General features: G+C 36.9%; 1 protein-coding gene across 1 annotated transcript in view; it reads right to left on the bottom strand.

The window, feature by feature from the left end:
- DCDC1 (doublecortin domain containing 1) overlaps window positions 1–26,618 on the bottom strand; it is a gene marked incomplete at its 5' end in the record, with an annotated part of 338,819 nt that overhangs the window by 164,521 nt on the left and 147,680 nt on the right. The window contains 4 exons of the mRNA XM_084250604.1: window positions 4,016–4,121; window positions 7,964–8,089; window positions 11,036–11,199; window positions 14,314–14,415. Of these exons, the coding sequence (XP_084106730.1) occupies window positions 4,016–4,121; window positions 7,964–8,089; window positions 11,036–11,199; window positions 14,314–14,415 (498 nt within the window). The remainder of the gene's footprint in view (window positions 1–4,015; window positions 4,122–7,963; window positions 8,090–11,035; window positions 11,200–14,313; window positions 14,416–26,618) is intronic.

The raw sequence follows: 26,618 nt of genomic DNA, 5'->3' as shown, positions 1-26,618 counted from the left end.
AAAATTTTATTCAAAACCAATTTCTTCTTTCAAAAATACAACAGTGTACAAATTTTGTTTAAGATGGGTGTTTTCTCATTTTCATGAAGTCATTAGAACCATTCAACAACCATGAAATAACTATGGAGTACAATTTTCTCATTTTTCAACATTAGAAAATATATTCATCTTTTAAAGTCATACTTTGGAATGCAATCAAAGAGAGAAGTTGTCTTTGGGTTATGGTTCCCTAATAATGCTTTGATAGCCACTTTTTTTTCCAGTTTTGACCTCATCACTCTTGAATGAGTTAGTTAAGTAGTGGATTCAATTCCATTTAGCTAGCTCTAAGCATCTAGGTATTGCAAAAAAGACAAGAATGATCATGATGTCCTTTTTACCCAAGGAATTTCCAATCTGGTAGGGAGGATAAAATAAGGACCTTCTCTTCATATTCTAAGTACTTCTTTTAAATATAATTGCTAAATGATGAAAGGGGAATCGTTTTTTTATGAGAACATTTTTCCTATTTTTTCTTTCCTAAGCAATACTAAATTTCCAAAAGCAAATCCATTCTCATATTACAAAGATTAAATTTAAAAGTAATTTTATTCTGCAACAGTAGGAAATTAAAATTGTTGTTTTTAAAAAATGATACTTTTTAAATGATACATTGCTTTAATTTCAGTTACATATTTGTCACAGAGAGTCCATTGAAACTTGGCCCTTGTCATGACAGAGCATGAAATCTCTGGCTTTATTTTGGATACCTGGGGTTATTTTAATGTTTCCTTTTGTGACAAAATTATGTCTTATAACCTTGCTTACTATCATGAATTATTGATCTTCAGCTTGGTTTTCCTCTTATGTTACCTTTTCTTTATTATGGCATTATCCTAAGTTTGACAATTATAATTTCTTCTTTCACTCATTCAGCAATCAAACCTGAGTTTCTATTTCATACTGGAAGCTGTATAGGACATTAGAAATATCACATCTGGGCCTCCCCTGGTGGCGCAGGCTGTTGAGTGCAGCGCTGTCAAGTTGTCTGCAGTTTCTGCAGCGCCGATTCGATCACGGCTGGCCAGTGAGGGTTCCACATGGCGCGGCAGACCTTTCCTATCTCACCCGTTGCTCCCCTCAGCAGTGTATTTCGTCAATCTGCCTGTTTGTTCCCTGCTCTGTCTCTGGTGAATCCTCTCACCCTCCCGTGCATCTGGTCTGTACCCCGGTTCTTGTATAAATAAATAAATCTTAAAAAAAAAAGAAATATCGCATCAATGTATGAATCAATATTCTTAGGAGATTTATAGTTTAGCTGTCTGGTTTTATGCTAACATGCCTATAATTGAGCATCTTTAAGGAAAATTTGGAATAAACATAATATTTTCTTAAAAGCAAAAGGATATTCTGGTTATCTTTCTAATACAAGGATCAAATGAGATCTTGCCTATGCATGAATATGGCACCTTGCTTTCTAGAGGGAAATCCCTAAAATCGAGTCATGACCTTTTATGATCTGAAGCCAACATTCTCAGCAGAATCTATCATTCTCCCCTTACTACCCCAGTATGAACCTAAATATTCCAAACCTTATCAGTGATTGACTTCAAATTATGAAGAGTTTAAGAGTTCAGTGTTCTTATAAATAGCACAAAATGTATACAGGTGAGGTATCAAGGCCAGAAACATCACATCTTACTGGATGGAGGTAAAAAAAGATTTCATGGCGCAGACAACCAGACAAATCTAGATTGATGAGCAGGATTTAAATATATATATATATATATATATATATATATATATATATATATAATGCTAACCATATATGCCAGGCATTGTGCTAGAATATGGCACAAGCTTTACAGAGAAGATTGGGGGTTGGTGATAAGGAAGGTTGATTCCAGGGAGAGAGAACTACATGGGCAAAACCCATGTGGAAATAACAGAAAAATACAGAGTGCTTTCAGAAAATCACAAATGAACAATCCAAAAAACACAAAGAACCTATCAGAGAATAGTGAGACTTAAAAGATAGGTTATAGCTAACTTTTAAAAATCAATAACAGGGCCTCCCAACTGCTGCCGGGCAAGGGTCCCACATGGCACGCAGACCTCTCCTGCCGCCCGCTGCTCCCCTCAGCAGTGTACTTCGTCCATCTGCCTGTTCTGTTCCCTGCTCTGACTCTGGTGAATTCTCTCACCCTCCCACGCTTCTGACTGTACCCAATGCTTGTATAAATAAATAAAATGAATCTTTAAAAAAAAATCAATAACAAAAATGTACTGTGTAGCTGTCTTACTTTCAAGACCTTAACCTAGGACTCAGGAATTCGAAGATGAGTAAGACATAATGTCTACAGCCAAAGAATTCTCAATTTAATGGGGGAGAAAGACATAAAAGCAAATGCCTATATCAAAACACAAACTCTGAGTACAATTTTCAAAGGATGAAAAAGAGTTCTGAGAATACAGAATAATTTGAAATTAATTCTGTCTGGAGGATCTCACAAGGCTTCATGAAAGAAGAAGCTGAATAAAACATTTAGAAGCAGGACCGATAGACAAAGAACAACACATGACATGGGGCAAATATGCCAAAGTATAAAGCAATTATGGGACACAATTTATCAGCCCTGACTGTAGTTTAGGACACAGAGAAGATCAAGAAGGGAAAGAGACTAGAAAGGTAAGTTAAGAGTAGGGCAAGGTTGGGGGAATATCATAGAGATGAGGATTTGGAACTTAAGTAGGCAACACCCATCATACAAGATTTCTGAGCAAGAAAATAATGTTATAGGAAAAAAAGCTAAACTACAAAGGAATTCTGTTAAGGTCAGAACTTTAGTAAATAAAACCTAATATCCAGTGAATATAAAAGACATTAAATCTTAGAGCACCATTCAACTAAATATTTTCTAAATTTGTGTAAAAACAGACAAAAATAAAAATGTATTTATTCTATTTTTACAGCTGTACTATTTCAATTCATATGCTCCTTGCACAATAGCAGTATAAATTTTTATGGCATAGAATGAACAGGCAGCTTGGAGAATTTTCTTTATAAAAGCAGGTTAGGACCATGTGTCTTTTACACTGTCTTTTGGAAATAAAGGAACCAGACCAGTTAACAGAAGTCTCACTTCTTTTGGACAGCTCTACATCTGTGGGTACCTTTGGGTTCTGATTTCAAGTATTCAAAAACTAAAAACTTATACAGTTGAAATGAACAATTTTTCTAACAAAACAAAGGAATTATCTTTCTACAGAGACAAGTTTAAAAAATTTTTTCATAGATCAACTGGAGGAAAAAATTCTTCTTTACTGGCAAGATAAATTTCTAAGCCCAAACTAATAGACCTTCTGGACTAGGTTGTCATGAGTTGGGTTTTCTAAAGAATTCATGTTCCTTAGATACATTGATCAATAGAGCAAGTAGATCAGATCTTAAAGTACAAAGAGATAGTGGTCACCTTAAAGACTTTCGTAAATAACTCAGAGTTAATAATACAGCTAGTTATAAGGAAAATATCAATAAGAATTAACCTAATGTAGGAAGAATTTTTTCAAGTGGGAATGCTACACATTGGTTCAGGGTTTTTTTTAAGATTTATTTTTATTTATACAAGAACTAGGGTACAGGCCAGAGGCATGGGAGGGTGAGAGAATTCCCAAGAGACAGAGTGGGGAGCAGAACAGGCAGAATGACCAAAATACACTGCTGAGGGGAACAGTGGGGTGAGATAAGAGAGGTCTGCCATGCCATTTGGGTATCTCCCTGGCCAGTCAGGAATCAAACCCCCTGTGGACAGCTTCACAGTGCTGCGTTTAACCTGCTGCGCCACCAGGGAGGCCCCACATTGGTTCAGTTTTAAGGAGGTTAATTAACAGGAAATAAAAAAATACCTCTAAATATTTATAAAATAATTTAGTTTTCCAAATTTTTCAAAAATACCCAGTATATATGGACTGAATGTCCAATATATACATAAAATACATAAAATACACCATATTAAATACAACAAATAATACTGACCTTGTTCTGTAGGAAATGGTTATCCAAGTCTACCTTTTCAAACTGATCAGGTACTTGATGACTGGTACAGCTGAAATTAATTGGAAATCCTTCACAAACTTTCCAACTAAGAAAAGTAAAATTTAATTATTTTTGTTAGAATAAAATGTATTTATTTACATACTCTTTAATCTAGTCACATAATAATTTGTACATCTTATACTTTTTTTTTTTTTTTTTGTGGGGCCCTCGCCAGTGGCGGGGGATCGAACTGGCACTGCAGAGGCTGCAGGCAACCTCGCAACCCAGCACTCAACCGCTGGCCACCAGGGGAGGCCCTGTGCATCTTATGTTCTTATAGCAAAAGAAAAACCAATATGTAGCTTGTAACCTATTTAGACAGAAATTTGTAAAGTGCTTGGCATCCAAAATTTGGAAAGAAGGCTTTAAATTTTTACTTTGTAATTATTTATCAGGATATTCCCTGCCTAATTATTAGTAGAACAGAGGATAAAACATGATTTTTAATCTAACAGCATCACTCATAGTGAAGATCATCTTCAAAACTGATTTTATATTTTAAATCCATTGGGTTATGAATAATAAGGGATGTTTTCATACTTATAATGTCAGTATGAAGCACATACATTTGGTATTTTTAGAGAATCTTAAGAGGCAGTGCATTGTAATGGATAAACAGACAAAACACAAACTACAGAGATTGGGTTTCATTCTTACTGCAGTCAAGTCACTTATTTTAAAAGTGAGTCAGACTTTAACCTAAACAAAAGGAACTGGCTCAAAATAGATATGTTAGGACATACCATATGGCATGCTATTCAACAGGAACCATTGTTGCTACTAATAGTAATTTTTATTAATACTCTTGAGAAACATAAATATGATTATTAAGCTTTCAATTAATGACCCACTTTAGTACATAGAAAGAAAATTCAATCTAGTTCAAACTTAAGTAAGTTATCTTCCAAATTACTCAATAAAGATAGTTCCATATTGTTATACTTTGGGACCCTAGATCTAATTTGAATCCATTTAATAAAACAGCATTCATTGCATCTGGGGAAGTAAAATTAAGAAAAAATACATAAAAATATGAACTTAAAAACATAAGTTCCTGCAAAGAACATACAATGGAACACAGACAATTTGTTCAATAAATGGTGCTGAGAAAACTGGACCACCACATGCAAAAAAATGAAACTAGACCACTACCTCTCACCATGCATAAAAATCAACTCAAAATGGATAAGAGAACTGGACATAAGACCTGAAACCATAGAATATATGGAAGAAAATACAGGTAAAACACTACAAGACACACATCACAATAACATCTTCAAAGACTCATCACCCAAAGCAAAGATAGTGAAGGAAAAGATAAACACCTGGGATTGCATCACACTGAAAAGCTTCTGTACAGCAAAAGAGACATTTACCAAAACAGAGACACACCCCACTGACTGGGAAAAATATCTTTGCACTCCTGTCAACTGATAAGGGAGTGATCACAAAGATATATAAGAACTCACAGGACTCAACAAAAACAAAATAATCAATCCAGTCAAGAACTTAAAATATATTTCTCCAAAGAGGAAATGCAAATGGCCAACAGACATATGAAAAAATGTTCAACATCCCTTATAATCAGGGAAATGCAAATCAAAACCACATTGAAATACCACCTTACACCAGTAAGAATGACACATATCTAAAAAACAAGCAACAACAAAAGTTGGCGAGGATGTGGTGAAAAAGGAACTCTCCTACATTGCTCATGGGAGTGCAAACAGGTCCAACCACCATGGAGAGCTGTCTGGAGGTTCCTCAGTCTACTAAAAATGGAGCTACCATATGACCCGTCAATTCCTAGGGATCTAGCCAAAGGACACAAAAACAGTGATTCAAAAGAGCACCCATACCCCTATGTTTATTGCAGCACTATTTACAATAGGTAAAACCTGGAAACAACCCAAATGCCCAAAATTAGATGACTGGCTCAGGAAGATGTGGTATATATACACAATGGAATATTATTCAGCAATCAAAAAAGATAAACTCATGCCATTTGCAGCAATGTGGATGGAGCTAGAAGGAATTATGCTCAGTGAAATAAGCCAGAAGGAAAGAGAAAAATATCACATGGTTTCACTTATAGCAGGAATATAGGAGAACCAAGTAAGACATCAGTGTAAAAAAATAATAATAGTACAAAACACAACAAAGCAAAAATGGACAACAATTATAAACCAGAGACACCCTGGAGGGGAGGAGGAGGGAGAGGGATCAGAGGGAGGGAGGGAGGAGCACAGGGGACTGAGGTGATGCTGCACAGGTGCACTGGGGAAGGAAACTCTATGGGGACTAAACCTGAGGGGGTGGGGGGAAGCAAATATTGTTTAAAAATGAACAATTATGTAAAAAAATAAAATTAATAAAAAACAAAACAAATATAAGCTCCTAGCTAAAAATTAAAAGGAAATAGTCTAGACAAATTCAACAAGTTGGAAAGAGATTACTGCACATGAAATAGATCTTTTCATAAATGAAAATGCCTATAAAAAGATTGCTGATGAGTTATTTTCTATTCTTAAAGAAAAAAAGGGGCCTCCCTGGTGGCACAGGTGGTTGAGCGCTGCACTGTGAATCTGTCCACAACCTCTGCAACCTTTGATCCCAGCCAGCCGGGGAGAAACCCACATGGCGCAGCAGACCTCTCCTGTCTCGCCTGCTGCTCCCCTCAGCAGTTTATTTCATCAGTCTGCCTGTTCTGTTCCCAGCTCTGTCTCTGGTGAATCCTCTCACTCTCCTGCACATCTGGCCTGTACCCCAGTTCTTGTATAAATAAATAAATCTTTTTAAAAAAAAGAAGAAGAAAAGAAAAAGAGAACAAGATAAAGCAGACTCACAGCTTGCCTGGAAAGTACAAATAGTCATTAGGGGACAGAGATGTTGTTTAAATAACTACAAAGGAAGATCATAGAATTTGTCTTTGAAGACACATTGAGCAACAGGTTGACACTAGCTGGACTGAGAGACCTCATCAGACAGTTTTTGGTTATCTGGATTTGCTTTCTACTTCAGGCTTTCACATATATATTAGACAAGTTGTAATGTATTAAAAGTTAAAGTTTTGCTGCCTACTATCCAAAAGTAGAATGATCTTGTGAAACCTTTTGTAAGTCAAAATAGCATAAAACAAGAAGCAATTACCATTAATTTATATGAAAAAAAATCATACCAAACAACACACAAATACATAAAATAACACTAACTATGGTTAAAACAGAAATGATATGACAAATAGACTACCAGTATAAAATAGTTGCCAGGGAAGGCTTGACAGTGCCACCCTTGCTGCTCAGAGTGCTAGCTCTAGGGCTACTGCAAAACAAACTGAATGCTATTTTGCTTTTTGTCATAAAAGAAAAAAATCCTCTTGGGACTTCCTTTGGTTAGTGAAAAGAGGTACTAATGTAGGTCTTTTGTAAAAGTGAAATGGTGGAATTCTAACTTTCACACAGCAAGGGAAAGCAGTACTCAATAGCCACAAAGTGTGTTCTCATCATCATAGAAAGATCTGCTGGACAGTGCTGGACAGTGGTCAAGCACCCAGTTCTTAAGGAAGACAATCTGTGGTAACAATATGAATGGAACTGGAGGGGATTGTGCTAAGTGAAATAAGCCAGAAGGGGAAAGACAAAGAGTGGTTGATTTACTGATATGTCAAAAATAAAGGAAGAGACAGAACTAAAACCAAAACAAACCCTAGATATTGCTGTAGAATTAGCAATACCAGAGGGGAGTGGCGGTGGTCCCTAAAAGCGGGGAGGGGATCCAATGGTCGATGGTAGACAATTCAAAGTACATCTTTTAATGTTTCAATCTCTCACTCTGGGAAATCCTGAATTAGTGAAGTAGACTACTTTAACCAAGCACATATTAATTTACTTGTCACATCCAGGTAGCAGAACAGCATTAGGATCCAAGAAGGTTTTATATGCAATTGTAATACCATGTCTGGCAAATGCAGTCACTTGGTCAAAGGTCAAACCCAAAATGGGGTTTAGTGGAGATCTGAAAAATGGGAAAAAAATTAAAGCTATCTTAAAATTTATACAAGCACTGAAATTTGAGCACAAATAAATGATAAAATGCTAAAACACACAATATCATGCCTAATAAAATACATAAATACATTTCCTATTACATAACACTACTGTTGATAGCTTAAACTGACATGTGAAATGCACATTTTAATTTATTTGGATAATATATTATGTCAAAAATAGTCATGACATGTATAATTAAAAAAAGCAATTTCAATAATAAAAGCAAAGTATTTACTTGAGAAAAACAATTGTCATTCATATAATGTTCATTCTTTCATGTGTAGCTGCAAATATAATGTAATACACCACAATAATCTTTGGAGACTGATAAATGAATCTTTAACATTTGACTGCAAATAATTTTTGGGGAGTTCACTAAATCTTACCCTGATTTGATCTAGGTTAACTTCATGGAGTACATTGTTTTAGATTAATCTAATCATTTGAGAATTACAATAAAGTGGAAAATAGATCTTTAAATAAAAGCAATATCAACTCTATCAAATATGAGCCTTTTTTTCCCCCTAAAATGGTGGCAAAGACTTTACATTTAACTTTAGAACTACAGGACTCAACCAATAATGTAGTATTATTGTCAAAAACATTTAAACTGAATATAATAATGAGAAAAAGACTCTGACAAATTCAGAAATGTGAACCATTCTACAAGAAAAGTGCCTGACTCCTCAAAAAATTAATATAATAAAAAACAGAACAAAAGGTGGGGGGAATATTCCAGATTAAAGAAAATAACTAAATATAATATATGAAACTTGTTTGGATATTGGATAATAAAAAGTTATAAAACACATTTTAGGTAGTTTGAGTAGATGACATTAAGTCATTGTTTACGGTGTTAGAATATTAGGATGTGGTGATATAGAACAACCTAGGCTTCATTATGTGACCGAAACATTTAGGGGTAAAACTTTAATGATCTTCTGGAATTAATTTTTAAAATTAATTTTAAAAGAGAGAGAAGGGAGAAATAAGAAAGGTAAAACAAGATAGTAGCTCTTTAAATTGGTGAATCAGAATGAAGGATATATAGGTCTTCACTGCACAGTTCTTTCAAGTTTTCTGTCGATGGTAATTTTTCAAAATAAAAATTGAGGGAAAAATAATTAAAGGAGTTAAAATAGAAGCAGATATTGGCAAAATCATCTTTTGAAAATGAGTAGCCTGAACTCAACAAATATCATTCACATTAGAATTGCTCCCTGAAAATAAGTATCTTAGTGCATACTGCACATTTTCTCAATGTATTTTAAAATAGATGGAAATAACTTTTTCACATAAATTTTAGAATTTCCAATAGTAGAAAAATGCTGTAATTTTCTCTAGTGTTTTATACTGGACTCAAACCTAGCAAAAAAAAATTATTACATTAAAATAGCAACAAATATATACACCTCTGATACAATCCTCAGTTGATTTCAGTAAATTCCAAATACTTAGCATTTTACTAGTTATCCCACGAATATGATCCAATTAACCAAGAATAAGTATTTGATCTTATCAAAACACCATGTTGTAGCAAATATCATTAAAAACATCAAAATTAGTCATTGTTTTCACTTTAACAAAGATATTAAGAAGAAATAACAATGACACACATTTTATTCAATCCTTTCCTTGTCACTGGAAGAGCTTGCTAAATTATTCAAGAAATCTTGCCACTTTAAAATTCATCACTGTTTTTATCATTGCAAAACAATTCTCACACTGTAATTAAATTACATTTGAAAATCTGCTATGGATAAAGCACCAGTCCTTACAGATTTTTTAATTCTAAAAACTACACAGCATAAAAAATTATGAAATATTTTAACTTTATTGGGACAAAGTAAGATTTTATAATATGCCATCTGCAACTTAACCTACCAACTTCTTCCCAAACCTTCATGGAGTTCTGAGTGGATTTGTTTCATGGTTTGAAATTTTGACTCTAAGAAAATATAGTAAATCCAATCATCTCCTAGTTCTGTTATTTTCATTATAAATATATGATCAATTATAATCTACAAGCAAAATTATGTCCCCTCTTCTGTCCTAAAGATAAAGAGCCTTAAAAAAATCAAAAGTACAGAGAAAAGCATGTTAAGTTTCCTGACAAGCAGTTTCAGAGTTCATCTGGATGTGTCCTGTCAAAATATGCATACATTTCCAAGCTAGTCCACACAACAGCCCAGTTCATCAGTGCCTACAGACTTTTTCTTTTCTTTTCTCAGAAATGCAGATAATTTTATGCAGGAATTTACCAATCTACTAAAATTTACACAATGCTCAGCAATAACCAGTAATTATTGTGGTATAATATGAGGCGCTTTTGAGGAATATAACTTTGATAGGATAGGGCTTACAAGCTTTACCAATTTATCTTTAGCTGTGCTGTCATTGGTGCTTAAAAGGTTAAGACTTTATTTGTGAAAACATAGAGAGATAGTGGGGAATCATGTTGTCTACAGCTTCATAAATCTTGCTTAAGATCCTTTTCAATTACCATCCATTTCTCCTTTAAAAAGGGACAAAAAAATAGAGGAGTGGAAGCAGGTCAGGGCAGTGTGCGACAATGACAGTGTGATGGGCTTGCGCCCCCCGTGGCGTTTCCATCTGCTATCATTAAGGTGACTACTCAGACATGAACAAATCCCACTTGCTGTGCTGACAGGCAGACTTCAAGAACTATGACAAGGCATTAAGACAGAAAGTCAGAAAGAGAGAGAGAGAAAGATGTCATATCCCACAAACAATACTGCCTTACACACGCACAAAAAAAAGGCCCCTAAAATTTTGTTTGAATTAAAAATAATTTTTTTCATAAGGGGTATTACTTGCTTCTCAACTCTCCTTTTAAAATTAACTTGTCCCTAAGAAGATTGAGAACAGAGAATAAACACCTTGCTCCTACCTGTATGCTTTACCATAAGAGACCCAAATTTTTTGCTCATTCTTCAGCAAAAGCGGATTCTTAATTTCTTGACCATGCTCATCATAAAGCCGGGCTGAAGAAAAATTGAGGCCTGGTGGGCTGCTGGAAGAATCTTGAAGCTTTTGATGAATCTTGAGAAGTAACTATTGGTGAAAAAAAAAAAAAAAGAAAAAAAAAAAAAGAGGAGGAGAAAGAAGACATAACCTAAACTGTGAACATCTGTTAAAAAAAAAAGGCTCTATAACAAATGAAGTCCAAACAAATGATAATTAAATTCATATAGAATGTTAAAAGAAGTGTGAAATGACGGCAATGTTTAGCTCAGTGTAAAGTAACAAAATGAGCACGGGCTTTTAACCAGCAGGGGGTGCCACAGGCTTGTGATTGAGCTCTGACCCTTTGGCACAGGGACTGAAAGCAGATGTGACAGTCTTACAGAAAGAGCATTTAGCTTTTCTACACACGGGAACGAGCCTCTTTGATAAGGGTTACGCTTTTCTAGTCTGTGCTACACATCTTAGGGTAGGGTCCTTCCAGAGCACGTTCAAGTTTTACAATCAGCAATCTCCCCATCCCCAGCTAACCTCAGATCACCAATGGTGGAGTAATTCAACCACTTATGGGATTGCAAAAATAATGACTTTCAGCCTACATCGGCTCACTGAGAAGAACTCTTCCTGGATGTAATTTAATTAAGGGCCCTGTAAAAGCTTGCAAGCACTTTCAATAATGAATGTTTTCAAGTTGTGAATAAGACATAATTGAAGTGTGAAGTATGAAATGTTGTCATTTAATATTTGAAATAGTAGCATTTCCGAAGTTCATTTCTAACATTAGGGTCTCTAAATTATCAAGATATTTTTAATTTTAGCCATCTTTCAAATCTAAAGTAAATCTAACCTTAACTGTGTTGCATACAAAATTTTACGATATTTTTTCAGCGTTATCTATCACCTTTGAGTGTTCAGGTTTCTGCTCTTTCTTGCCTGCTCTCTGCCCACACCATCCATCACTCTCTTCTTTCCTAGTTTTTCTAACAGGCTTCCTTTTCTTCTCTCTCTTGTCAGTTCCTGTGTCTCTCAATTTCTTGTTACTCTGTAATCTCGGCAGGGATGCAGATAGAGTTGTAGCCTTTTCTTGCCTATCTGCTGTTCAGGCTGCCTTATTTTTTTTTTTTTCCTTTTTGGCTCCTATTATTTCCTATTGAAGGTACATTGAGAAATGCTAAATTCAGAGGAAAGAAGAGAAAAATTCAATCCTGTCATTTGTCTCGGGTTTTCTTACCTTTCGGCTATAAACCCTTCACCAAGTAAGGTATTTTTTTCAACTGGTAACTAAGTTATGCTTTGCTCTGATTAGAGATAATTGTACTCCGACTACATCAGATCTACCTTGTTTTATCAGTTCTACATTACCAAATTTTTAGCCTCAGAAAGGCTGAAAAATCACATTTTTCATTTCATTGAAGTTAATACTTCTCATCCAGCATAGCTAACTGACTACTGATTACGAATACTGACTATTGATGATTCTCCTTAGGCACAACTATTAGAATAGTAAAAATATGCATTGTTTTGTTTTATCATTGGACCCACAAGCATATTTTGAAATCTGTAGATTGTGTTTACAAAGCCCTACATTTATTTCTGTGTGGTCTCAGTCCTTCCGCTTATTTTTTTGTAGCTTTGCTATTATTTCAGAAGACATGTAATGTTGATCATTTTAAAAATCACAGTGATTTTGTTTTACAGCCATCACCTTTTCGTATGGGGGAAAAAGATGAAAGAAAGATTTAAGGCTAGATCCAGGAGAGAAATGCGTACACAAGGAACAGGGGTGTGTGGTAGAGAAGGGATGTGAACACCTGACCACTTAACCAAATTCACTTTCGCAGGAGTTGCATTGTAATCTCTATTTTCTCAACTTGGTGACAGACTGCATTTTAGGTGTTCAAAGATGAGCATTCGACAGCCTACGGGAGGTAAAGGCCTCAGTGCCTTTCATCTCTAGGTCATTGGTTAGGGCTGGGTTATGGTGACCAAAAATTGTGATAATCTTCACCCATTTATCTTTAAAGCTATCATCACCAGTTCTTTATAGGATAAGAATTTGTTTAGAGACCTCAGAAGAGTGTGAAACATCTTAGGCCAGTGATTGAGACAAGCGTGTACCAAGGGAACAGTCACGCTTGGGTATCAGAGTACTTTCCCGAAGAGTTTTATCATGCCCCAAATTGCAAGATTTTCCCCCAAATTTACTTGCATTTAGTAGCAAAGCACAGATCAATTTTAGTATGTAAAAAACGAACTTTCTATGAAATATTATAAAACTTTCTATAAAATATTATCTTTATATATAACAATAAAAATATTATCTTCAATTTTAAAATGAACCCTAAAGCAAAATATTCAAATGTGAAAAGAGGGAAGATGGGTGAATTCTAGAAGGTTCCTGTATTATAGCAATTTGTATAGTAAGGGGCGTGGTGGTAAAAAGAAACCTGTCAAGGATCTGGCTCCTTCTCTCCCTAATCAATCAAGGTAGCATTTCCATTTCTTTGGGACCCAGCTAATGATTGGAGGAGTGTCCTAACTCTGTGCAACTTTTGTGACTACTGCAAAGGCAGTAGATACCACCAAGATTAGGTAAGTCTGAAGGTACTGAACTGAAGGGGGGGAAAAAGGAGCAACTTTCTAAACAAAGGGCAAGCAACAGTCCCCAATACTGGTATGCACTCAGGTGCATAAACCCAATTTGTAAACAACAGGGCTTCAGTATCCTTTTATTTGAGACAAAGACCCAAAGTAAAGACCCTCAAGGTGCTGTTTTTGCCCAAGAAACATTCCAAATGTCTAGAAAGTAGGTGAAGGTAAGAGTTCCTAAGATAAACTATTTGGATTTGCTCCCATGAGCACAGAAGACCAAGATTGCAGGTTAGCATAGTTATTAAAAATACCCTATACCCAGAATATACCCTTCATTGAATATCACATCATAAGGGTAAATAAGTGGGCAATCCCAGAGTCCAGAGTAGAAAGATTTCCAATTGAAGAAGCATAGTTAAGGTTAAGATGCTATTAAGAGGCCAGGAATTATACTAAAGCTGAGAGCCTAAGGTATTTGGAAATCAAGCTAAAAACTATCAACCTTTACAGATCAGCAAATGTCTTATCTTTTCAAAACAACTTCAAAGATGTGATTGTCTAAATTAACTAGAAGTAACTTGGAAGACAATTAGTCATAGTCAGTAAACTTACTCTTTCCATCATATCTCCAGTTTGAGTTGGATTATTTGACCCCAAATCTTTTCTGCTGATACAAAGAGATATCTCTCCAGTGTCTTTACCATTTTCAAATATCTGAAAAATAAATGCATTCAAAATCACAAATAAATACAAATGCTGATGTACACATACCCATACATCATATATAAATGCAGGTAGTCCTGACTTTGCATGGTACTCCTTCAGCAGAAAGTCCTGCATATGGAAACAATACAAACCAAGGTCACCTGTATGAATACATGCAAGTAGTAAGTGGCAATGAAACTAAAACAGTACAAAAAAGTTCCTTATTTCTCCTGTTGGTTTTAGTGTCTTAAACCTGACAGGCATTTCCCAAAATCTGAAACTAGAAGGAAACATGGATCTTAAAGGGGAAATCACTAACTACAGACGATGTTTAAATGGGACAAAGTGTCAAGAGAAGGTCAACTAGCAATCAATTAACCAGCTCACATTATTCTTCTTGAAAAACATGAAGCCACAAATTACATGAGAAAAGATTGGTTTATATTTAAAATATGTAAGTTTTCAACTCATCTTTCATCTTACTGCAAAAAAATTGAATGTGACAGATTTATTGCATAATAGTAAGATGAAAGCCATCCATTCTAAGTGCATATTTACATATATGCAACAAGTCATTGAGAATACATGGTGCAACACACTCAATGGGGTGGGGGGGAAGGTTAACAAATATTCAGGTTAGAAGAATCTGAAGAAATCAGTCCTGACAGGAGAAATCCATTGGAGTGAACACCTCCCTTGGACCACGTTGAGTGTCCTTGTGGGGTGTGCCATTCACAAGCTGAGAAGGGAGGCAAGCCTGACGAATAATTTCAGTTCTGGCTTTTCCATTTATTTTCTTCTCAAAAGTTCTTTTCCTCATGTTCTGACACAGCAATGTAGCCATTTTATTTATTTCTAGAGAAGATAATTTGGGAGAATACTTTGTCTAAAAAGATAGAAAATTATCTTTTCTACTTCTGAGATGGTTTGAAAGTTAATTAATGAGTCCTAGCCTCATTTGAGAAATAATGTGCTTCAATGACACTTCCTTAGGCTTTTGCAAAAAAAAAAAAAAAAAAAAAAAACACAAAACCACAATTTTTTTTTTTTAAAGGGCAATATGCTCAAGAAATGTGTGTTTGTTCCCTTCGGTGCTTTTCGTGGTTCTGATTGTCCAGCGGAGGTGGTACAGTTGTCTTCCTTGGGTACAATGATGTTTCATACCCCGCAGTATCTTTTCCCAGTGGGTATTTTTAAAGCCTCTTTTGTAAGTAAAAATATAATTTCTGAGCAAGAACTCTTTCTGCTTTCACAAAGAATTTTATAAACCCAACAGTGGCCTACAAGCCTATGCGAAACAATGCAGGAGGAGAATCATCATCCAAACAATCACTTAAGAGACCTAATCTGGAACAAAATAACAGAGATTTTTAGCAAAGATGGTGCAATTCCAGATGGTATGCATTCTGTAAAGTTAGTGTTGACAAATCTTGTCTCGGTTTGGAGAACTCATTGATATTCCTTTGTCAAGACTTGTAAGACATGGAATCAGATGCAGCAAGTAATATTCTAGAAAATAGCAGTGTGAGTGCTTACTGCCAGGCTAAGAAGGAAATAGGATTTGGTCAAGACGTCAGACCTTCATTAGCTCACTGCTTTCTTCACTCTCTCCAACAAGTCTTCCCTCCCATGTCCAGAAATGTGTTCTCAAAAAGAGGTGTTTTTGTGTTTAAGTTTAGGTGTTTAAATGAAATGTTCTCCTTTCCTTCTATGAGCAGTCATTCATATAATGTTGGTTTTATTTTCTGTATGTCTACAAAATAAAAATTCTCCAACTGAAATCTTACGAGATTCTGCTTTTCTTAAGACTCAGTTCTAATTTTTAGGTCTACGTTACTATGTATATTCTTAAAAAATCCAAATGTTATATTACTTTGTTCTGTCTTTGTAATGAGTACTTTTATTTCTATTGTCCAATGTCTGAACAAAGATATCTCTTTATCCAGAGTTTCTGTGATCACTTGACTAGATATAGAAAAATAGAAAATAATTTTCTGCTGTCTGAATCTTGATTTAAGAAAAACCAACTATGGGCCTCCCCGGTGGCACAGCAGCTGAGCGCTGGGTTGCGAAGCTGCCCACAGCCTCTGCGGCGCAGGTTCGATCCTGGCTGCTCCCCGGCCACCAGAGGAGGGGTCCCATATGGCCCACAGACCTCTCCTGCCGCCCGCTGCTCCCCTCAGCAGTGTGCTTCGGTCCTTCTGCCTGCTCTGCTCCCCGCTCTGGTTCTGGCGATTTCTCTCACCCTCCTGCGCTTCTGACTGTACCCAGTGCTTGTATAAATAAATAAATAAATATTTAAAAAGAAAAAAAGAAAAACCAACTACTGGGCCTCCCCTGGTAGCGCAGCGGTTGAGCGCTGGGTTGTGAAGCTGCCCGCAGCCTCTGCAGTGCCGGTTCAATCCCGGGCCGCTGGGCGAGTGTCCCACATGGCATGCAGACCTCTCCTGCCTTCCCCTCAGCAGTGTACTTCACCCATTTGCCTGTTCTGCTCTCCCCACTCTGGCTCTGGTGAATTCTCTCACCCTCCTGCACTTCTGACTGTACCCAGTGCTTGTATAAATAAATAAATATAAATCTTAAAAAAAAAAAGAGAGAAAAAGAAAAAGAAAAACCAACTACTGTGTTGGCTTCCCAGTGGCCCTGTGCATAGCCTCATTTCCCTGTTTCTAAAATTAAATTCTCAACCTTGGAGCAGGATGATGCAAAAAGTCAGCTGGGGCTAGTCTTGGGTCCCAAGAAGTAGAACTTTAAAAACTGTTTAACCTTCTTGAAAAACATGGTAGCTAACAACTACTGAAGAAACACATAAGACTAAGAATGTACTTCTGTGCACTTATTTATAAAAAGTACTAAGTTTTGGGAGGGTAGTTTGCACACACTATTTAGTCTTCACTTTTCTTCAAATCAATATTGCAATTCTTGAACAGGGTTAAATTAAAGTAACGCCTACATTTCACTGCAATTTACTAAGTAATCAATTCATTCAACCATCAAATATTTGTTGAGTGCCTACCATATGCCAACCATTGTTGAAGTGCTTAAGCCAATGCAATACAATTCCTGTTATTGAACAATACACATGAAGTAAATCATAGAGCATGAGTCATTTTGGGAGTTCTGAAGTTTATACAATTTGATGGGACTTCTTTAAAAAAAAAAAGAATGCAAAATTACAAATGTAAAACTAGATACGAAATATTCATTTAAAGCTAGAAAAGAGGCCTCCCTGGTGGTGCAGAGGTTAAAGACACAGCACTATCAAGCTATCTCCAGCCACTGCAGCATGAGTTCGATTCCTGGCAGGCCAGGGGGCAACCCACGTGGCACAGCGGACCTCTCCTGTCTCACCCACTGCTCCCCTCAGCAGTGTATTTCAGTAGATCTGCCTGTTCTACACCCCACTCTCTCTGGTGAATCCTGTCACCTCCCACATTTCTGGTCTACACCCCAGTTCTTGTATGCATGAATAAATAAATATTTAAAAATAAACAAAGCGAGAAAAGAAATTATGACTACTCGTATTAATAGGCTCACACGTAGCAAAAGCATTATAAAAGTCACACTATATTTGATTAACTACCCAGTACACTTTTTTTGGCCCAATTGTCTTTGATTGCATGAAAAATGTTAGGATAGATGTCAAATTTGAGAAAATCACAATTAGGTATCTTTACAATGTGAGCTGTGAAATATGGAAGAATTTTCTACAAATAAGTTGACTATTAATTTTACATGTTTCTCTTCCACTCACCACATACTTTTGGTGCTGGGCACTTTAGTGCACAATCAGGAAGCAATACACTCTGGCTAGCAAGGAGTAGCTGTCTTTCTGGAAGTTCTTCCCACATCAGGATGGCTGACTATATAGGAAAGTGACTGTAAACCACTAGTTATAGCCCATTTCACCCAATTCAATGTATCCCAAACTCATTTTCCTCTTAGCCAGACCTCAAAAATGCCTGGATCCCTTAATTACCACCTGGTGCAAGGGCAAGTGTGATTGAGAGGAAGGAGTATAGAAAGAGACAATGGTTTTAACCAATTATAGTTAAAATATATTACATTGGGATATTTTACAGAAACATGTGGCCATGTGACTAAATCACCAGAGCCTCTCCCAGGGCTCTGGAAGGGGGCTACACAGGGAAGAAGTACTGAAGCTTAAATTTCATCTACTTCATGGTAAATACACCTTTGAGAGGGTAGTAGGTGATAAGTGCTGTGTATTTACTGTGAAGATTTTATGGAAATAGTAAACAAAACTGGGGAATGTTTACCTGAATGGGAAGTTTTGAGCTAATATGATTCTCTGATGAGTTTGCCTGGCATATTTATGACATCCCTTCAAGGACTCTGTAAGGCTAGTTTGGTGCCACTGCCCAGCTTTTAATGCCATCTATAAGTCTGGTTAAGAACTAGCTGTGGGGGGAACAGCAGGTTCCCAAACCCTCCATAACTACCGGGCAGACCACCCAGGAAGCTCCTCTGTGCGTGAGTGGAAGGCCAAACACCTAAGCTTCAGATACCTCGGGATGCAATGCTGTCAAGAGGCAGTAATAGAAAAATGACACCACAGCATGCAGCCAAAAGTTGGGAGGCCTTATGGTAACAGGATTTACTAGTAGAGGTCTGGTGAAGAAAAGGAATACAGAAAAGCCACACAAAACTATTTGACATATTTTAAGTGAATATAACTAAGCATGTTGAAATAACGTTAACCTGCACATTGTTTTAGATTGTGGTACCCAGAAAATAGACTTTGTTACCAAAATTTACCTGCAGGAAGTTTACTGGGGAATGTTGTCAGCAGCAACTGGTGAGGTGAAAGAAGAGGAGGCAGCAGAGGAAGGTGAAATGGGATTGATGCAGTTGCAGCAGAAGCCTCTAGTGGGAGCTCTAGAGCTGGGATGGTCCTTCAGCCTTGTTCAGAATGAAGGCAAGAGAGCCATGCCTTTGCTTTGTCTGCCCACTAAATGTTGGATGTAAGCGATCCCCTCCCAAGAAGTGGGTCTAATCTTGGGAAAGCAGATCCTTTGTACCAAAGACAACTGTCCATAAGGAAGTAGCTGTGGCAATTGGAGGGGTGGGGATGGGCTGGAGGGGTGGTTATCTCAGGTCTGAATAGGGAATCTCAGCAGTATCCACAATACACGTGCATCGTAATTGAGGGAGCAGGACTCATAATCACACACATCAAATCACTCAATACTCAGAGCAACTGGATTTTACAGGTGAGTCTCAGAGAGGTTAAATGACTTGCCCCAGCCAAATCCACTCATAAGGGCAGGGAGATCTTCAGAAATCAAGTCCTAGGATGTTTTCAATTTCAAATATCAAAGTGTATTCAGACATCTAGTATTAGAGGCGCTAATAATATGACAATTTTTAATGGCATAGGAAAGAATTTCATAGTATTTTTTTTTTTTTACTTAAGTCAAAGAACATGAAAATTGAACTATTTTTCCTATGTGAGAAGTTACTTAGTCATGAAAAAATCTTTATCCAGTCAGAATTCAAAGCCACCTTTGGAGACAGAAACCCAGCACTAACTGAATATTTTATATACACTAAATCAAATAAATTTACTTACTTTTATTTTTTTCATTCTATAGACTTGCAAGACAATTTTTTTAATTACTTTGCACAAGTCAGTTTTTAATGTATCCATTTTCTGTATTTTCTCAAATGCATAATATACAATAACATTAAACATATTTAACTTTAAAATTCAGATAAGGTGATAATCACAAGCAAATATAAGAATTATAGGACTTAGATAATGAAAATTTAAACAATGAATTAGTGTGTTCATAATACATATAGGGAAAAGTATTTTAATGACTAACAAATGTCTGTAAGTAGTATTTAACAGGTTATGAATGACCAGTGTATTTTACCCCAAAATAAAAAGGCACTTATGTGAAAACAAATTGTATAATTGTTAAACTTCAATCAGTCAAAATGGTTCATGAAACAAAAAAATCAAATAGATTTTAAAGGCCAGAAAAGGCAGACTTAAGAAAATAATTTTAAAAGAGATGTTTTACATTTCTTCTGTAAGTTACAGCATAGTTTACCACTTAGAGGATATAACTGGTAACTGCCTACAGAGTTGGATTTTGGGGGTGAGCCAACAGACTGACTTTAAAATAACTCCCCTCTCACTATGCCAATACCTGGTAAGAGATTTATTCCTTTGTCACAATTATAATACCTCAGCTCTCAGAGAAAATGGCATTCAGCTGTGGGTTTTTTTGTTTGTTTGTTTTTTGGGGATCGAACCGGCGCTGCAGAGGCTGCGGGCAGACTTGCAAGCCAGCTCTCAACTGCTATGCCACCAGGGGAGGCCCACATTCAGCTGTTTTGGTTGTTGATCCTTGAGGCTGTGATTTTCAGCCTCAGCTCTTTGGAATCCCTCAGAGGACCTGGAGCAGGTCTAGTAGTTAGTGGGTGAGAGTGGGAGATTTTAGTCCCCAGTGGGAATCAAACCTGAAAAGTGAGTGAATCAAACCAGGGGGCTGCCACCATCCTGGTTTGGCACAGGGGAGACTTTCATTTACTTTATATAGTGATTCCAGGGACAAACACTAAGCCAAGGGAAAAAAAAAAAAACTTATGAAAATTCTCTTAGCTTGAAAGAAAGTATGGAATGCCTTTTTCTTAGGGGCATGTTTAGAAAAAAAGGTGGTAATAAGAACCTGGTGCACCTGGCAGTCTGAATTGGGGTTGCAGGTGAGAATGGACTAAGGGGAAAAGGGGCCTGAGAAGAGTCCCACAAGGTAGCCCTTATTTGCTTCATGGTGGGTGGGCCTGTATTCCCTTTCTTTAAGCATTTATGATGACATCTCATTGTTTCGTTACAATATTTTTTAAAGGACTTCTCTCCCACTCAATTTTTCTGCATCTATTGACAAAGGAAAATATCCCAACAAAGTGAATGGTTCTGCAAACATATTCTCTTTGTATCCAATTACAGTTCTCACTCGTCCACATATGAACATGTTCAAAATTACCTAGAAAGCAGTGGTAAGATAAATTTGCTTGCCTTCCATGCTTGAAGCTAAGTAATTTCAACAAGCCCTTTATTAATAAGAAGCTTTCAAGGAAAACTGGAAACAGGGCTCTCACTTGTCTTAATTAATACCTAAAATTTGATTTAATTGGGATTAAAATATCAGGTATCTGGATCCTGTCAGTAGCTATATACAATATGATTAATCATACCAGAACTTGGTAAATAAAGGTTTTTGGAAGTTCCCAGGGTCCACATATTTCTTTGCATGAAGTGTAATGGCTTTTTTTAAATTTTGATGAGAAAACAAAGTCACATCCCTTAAATTCTGTTTTACTAGGAGAAATGAAGACTTTACTTGAACCAAATCATGCAACTTCTCAAAATTCTCAGCTTCAGAGATCCTATTCATTTCTTTGTAGAAAGCATGTTTAATTCTATTTAATTCTATTTCATTTCTTTTTGTATCAAATATGACTATAAACATATTTCCCCCCTAATATGAATGGGTACTCAGTGTCTAAAACTTATACAAAAATTTACTGTCTATAGAAGTGCATTTTATTTTAAGAAATAATTTACTTTTGTCATAAGACATTATTGAAATTGTAGGTATCTTAAGTAGGTGCAAATGCATCATTACTTCATTTGCACTGAGTAGAAAATCTGAATCTGCTTCCATATTCAGATGATAAATTGTTGCTTAATAATATTCATGGTGAGTTGGGCTAACATAGATGTCAGTAGGCAATCCAGGGGACGGGAGCATATGTAGGAAGAGAATATCAGCGACTGGAGCATCTCAAACACTCTGTGATAAAGCTAATTGAGAGGTAAAAGCAAATTAACTGCTATGGAGAAGGACAATCTCCCCGAGAGAGAGAGCGTGCCTGCAGCAGTAAGGTTCAGTGGTTGCATTTAGTTCGAGTAACTGCTGGGACAGTAATCCAGCTCTGGCCCGTGGACTTTCCCCGCTGACTGCCCACCTGGCAATTCTCTGGGCACCTTCTAGGCTGTCAGGACTGTGCAGAGAAAGCCTGTCTCATTACAACGACTCTGCATGGGAGCTGATGCCCCACCAATTGCTCTTCCCTGATTTTGATACAGACACAGTTTTTCTCTTCAGCAGGTCTAGAAGGGGAAGATTGTATCATCCTGCACAGAGAGATTTATACCTGGCTGCAAATGCCTATCAGGAAACAGACTAGGGAAAATACACTGGCACCCCAGGCCCTGCTCCCCATGTCACAAAAAGAAGAAAAGAAAAACAAGGCAGGACTGAAAGGAGCTCTGGAAAAAGAGTAGGTGAGATTTCTGTGCCTACTGCTAACAGCTATCCTGTGAGGTGCTGGAAGGTATTCATAGCATCTCAAGTTTCTTTGCCTTTAATATGACAATTGCCCATCATATTTTGCCCAACATTTAATGAATGCACTTTGAAGTCACAATAGTTACCTTGAATATTTCAAAAGCACTACCTAGCCCTACTCCTTAAAAAAAGAACATCAAGTTAGCATGTTTCAAACTTGTATCAGAACCTATCCTATATCTGTTTTTCCCATTGTTTACTCAAATCACTTAGGTAAAAATAACAGAGCACCTCAGAAGTGTAAACACACCTACGGGAAAAGCAGTTAAACAGAAAGACAAAGATCAAGGAATGTACATCGAAATAAGGACATAATATATGCATTTAGAACCCACCCAAAAAGAATCTTGCCACTATTTTAGGATTACTGATCTCAGTTATCTCCTTTTATCCATTTAACTGTTCCATAGATTTCTGAATACTTATATAAGCTTCGTATTAACAATTCCTCACACATCCTACACTCTTTCTCATCAGTTCTGTCACAATTACCCCATTAGAGAACAGTAAACTTTTCTAATTACCACAAAATAAAATGCAAATCTCAAATGGCTTTATGGTGCTCTTAGTAGAGCAAATTCAAGTAGCCACAGCACAGGAAAGACCAAGAGAGCCTCACCAATAAAAGTTACTATCTTTTCTGCCATCAACCAAATTACCCCACTTTCTAAATATAGACAAGAGTGTAAACTAACTGATGAAATTGTAGTAAAAAGCTAAAAAGACTGACATAGTAATTTCATTGTCTTCAAAAGGTATATGGTATTATTCTGGTTGTTCTAATGAAAACAATCATGGGCTTGAGCTAAGAAGGTATTTTGGACTTTTCTGTGTCTTTCCACAGAGCCTAGCATAATAACTTGTAGACAACATGTACTTGATAATGTGCAGATTTTCTGGATTATTCACTTAAAATCTTTCATTCCATCACTGGTAGAATGAAAACTGTTAGATGCACAGTTTATGCTATAAGATAACACTATAACAAAACAATATAAAAATAAACTACAAATGTCTCCAAATCACAGCCCTCCTACCATATTTCTCTGGCTCCCAGCCATAGAGGATTTACGTAAAGTTAATGAATGTTAAGCTTCAGGACCCTTACTTGTTCTGGCTCCTGAACACGTTGGAAGTTGCTGGGAGCTATCTAAGTGGGGAGGGGGAGCCAGAGAGCAGTGAGGGAGTATTTCTATGTATTTCTGATATGCTGTCTAAAACAAAATCTCAGAAGATAGGATGTGAATCTCCATTTGTGGTGACTTTCTTATTTTAAATAAGTGTCGATTTTCAGGCCTAATTTTTAAGAGGCTCTTCTCCCCCAAATTTCATAAACTCTAGGTGCCACAGAATCTGTTTCCATTGCCTCCATTCTAATGATCTGCCTCTACTGGCAACAAATGGAAGACAACCCACGGAGCACCATTGACCATTTGTGTGTGAAAAGCACTAATTCCAGTGAAAGAATGTCCCTGTCCCCATCTTCCACGCATTTCCCGGTGCATTCTCCCACCTCCTCACACATCCTACACTCTTTCTCATCAGTTCTGTCACAATTACCCACCTTCCTACTAGTTTTTCCACCCACCTTCCCCTACAGATTTGCTAATATCCTTTCCTATCAATCCTTTCTTTCCTGCTCTCCCAGGAAAACACTAACATTTCTGACAGCATCTCCATGGGGATGAAGAGGAGGAGGAGTTGCAGGGAAAGAACAGGACTGGAAAAGCAGAAGCCACTGAGCCATAGCTCTAGCAGATGTTCTCATAGTGCCTGGGGGTGGTGGCGGTGACAGGGGAGACAGGGTAAGAGAAGGTTTAGAATAGTAAGAAATTATTTCAAAAACTTGTTGCCTGAAGAGTTTCATAAATTATGGTACACATTCAATGTTTTACCATTAAGATAAAAACAAAAAGAAATCTTATCAACCTAAAATGCTCTATGATGTGATGGCAAAAGAATGTACCAGAATCCAAAAAGTACCCACTATAGTTATGACTACATAGAGCACATGGATATGATATATAAGGGTGAGAATGGTCATGAGGAATAATGTGATTACAAATGATAAAATGTTTTGAGCCTCCCTGGTGGCACAAGGGATTAAGACACAACCTATGAAGCTGTCTGCAGCCTCTGCAGCACGAGTTCGATCCCCAGACAATCCCCAGCCTAGCCAGGGAGCTACCCATATCGCGCAGTAGACCTCTCCTGACTCGCCCGCTGCACCCCTCAGCAGTGTATCTCAGTCAGTCTGCCTGTTCTGTTCCCCACTCTGTCTCTGGTGAATCCTCTCAACCCCCCATACCTCCGGCCTGTACCCCAGTTCTTGTATGCATAAATATTTTTTAAAATGATAAGTTTTTTATTATTATTTAGGTAACACTAGTTTACAGCGCTGTACAGGATTCAGAAGAATAGGGTCACACCTCCTCAGATGTACCTCACCATAATACATCCATCACCAGAGCACCCATATTCCTTTATTGTATACCACTCGGTTCCCATACACCCTCTTCTAATGGCTTCAATTCTGCAGTCATTTCTAGACTGTGCTTTGGTTTAGTTCTGTAAGTTCCTTTGGTTTATTTCTCTATACTCCACATAAGAATGAAATCATCTAGAATTTGTCCTCCCGCCAGCTTATTTTACTTAGCATAATCCCTTCCATTTCCACCTACATTGTCGAAAGTGGCAAGATTTCATATTTCTTAACACCTGGATAGCATTCCACTATGCACATGTATGTATATGTACTACATCATCTTAAGGGATGACAGAATTTTTTTCCTAAAATTTCTCCAATGTTGTTGTGTTTTCATTAAAAAAAAAAAAGTAATTTTCCCACAGCAGGGATGGATAACCACACTTAAGCTACTTAAGCTATTCTCAGTCCTTATCTAATAAAATTGGCACTGTATGATGTCATAAGATTGCAAAAATGGGAATAAGGCAAAAATGGAAGAGAGTGTGTCCTTTTTAGGAAACAAGGTATAAAAGATATAATGGGGATGTAAAGCTCAGTGAAAAGGTGAAGGCAAATATATACAATATGTAAGTATCCCCAGGTTACCTCTACTCCCATAATGAATACCATTTATCCAGAAGCTGAGGACAGCTACAATCAAATATTTTGGTTCTTGAAGATGAGTCATGGATTAACACATATATTCAATAGAGTGACATAAACCATCAAATAGAGAATATTAGGTAGGTGACCATCCCAATTAAGTTTTTATCAGACACTTTTCTAAGATCAAAATGAAACGTTGACTTTAAGTTATAAATGCAACATATATTTGTTCGTTGACATATTATCTAACACTCTACACAGTACTTGTCATAGGTGTGATCACGTTGTTCATAACCAGAAAGGGCATGGTCCTTACCCACAGTAAAACAGAGGAATCTACATTGGACTTGGGGCTACAAGGAAGGCACCCTCTATTAGAGGTGGGAATAGATGTTTACTAAAAAGTCTCTAGATGAGTGTAATGTGCAGCCTGGACTGAAAATTACATTTTAAGGTCTGAGGATGGGACTGATATCCAGGTTTCTTGGAATAGGGGAAGAAGAATTTATTCTCAAAAAAAAATTAGATGTTCCAGGGGCTTCCCTGATGGTGCAGGGGTTAAAGTCTCAGTGCTATCAAGCTATCACCAGCCACTGCAGCATGAGTTCAATCCCCAGCCAGGGAGCTAACCCACATGGCTCAGCAAACCTCTTCTGTCTTGCCTGCTGCTCCCCTCAGCAGTGTATTTTAGTCAATCCTTCTGTTCTGCTCCCACTGTCTCTGGTGAATACTCTCACCCACCCCACCCCTGCACC

The sequence above is a fragment of the Talpa europaea genome (genome assembly GCF_964194135.1).
Source record: "Talpa europaea genome assembly, chromosome: 1".
NCBI lineage: Eukaryota > Metazoa > Chordata > Mammalia > Eulipotyphla > Talpidae > Talpa > Talpa europaea.
Note: the sequence above shows the minus strand (reverse complement) of the source record. Positions and strands in the feature narration are given on the sequence as shown.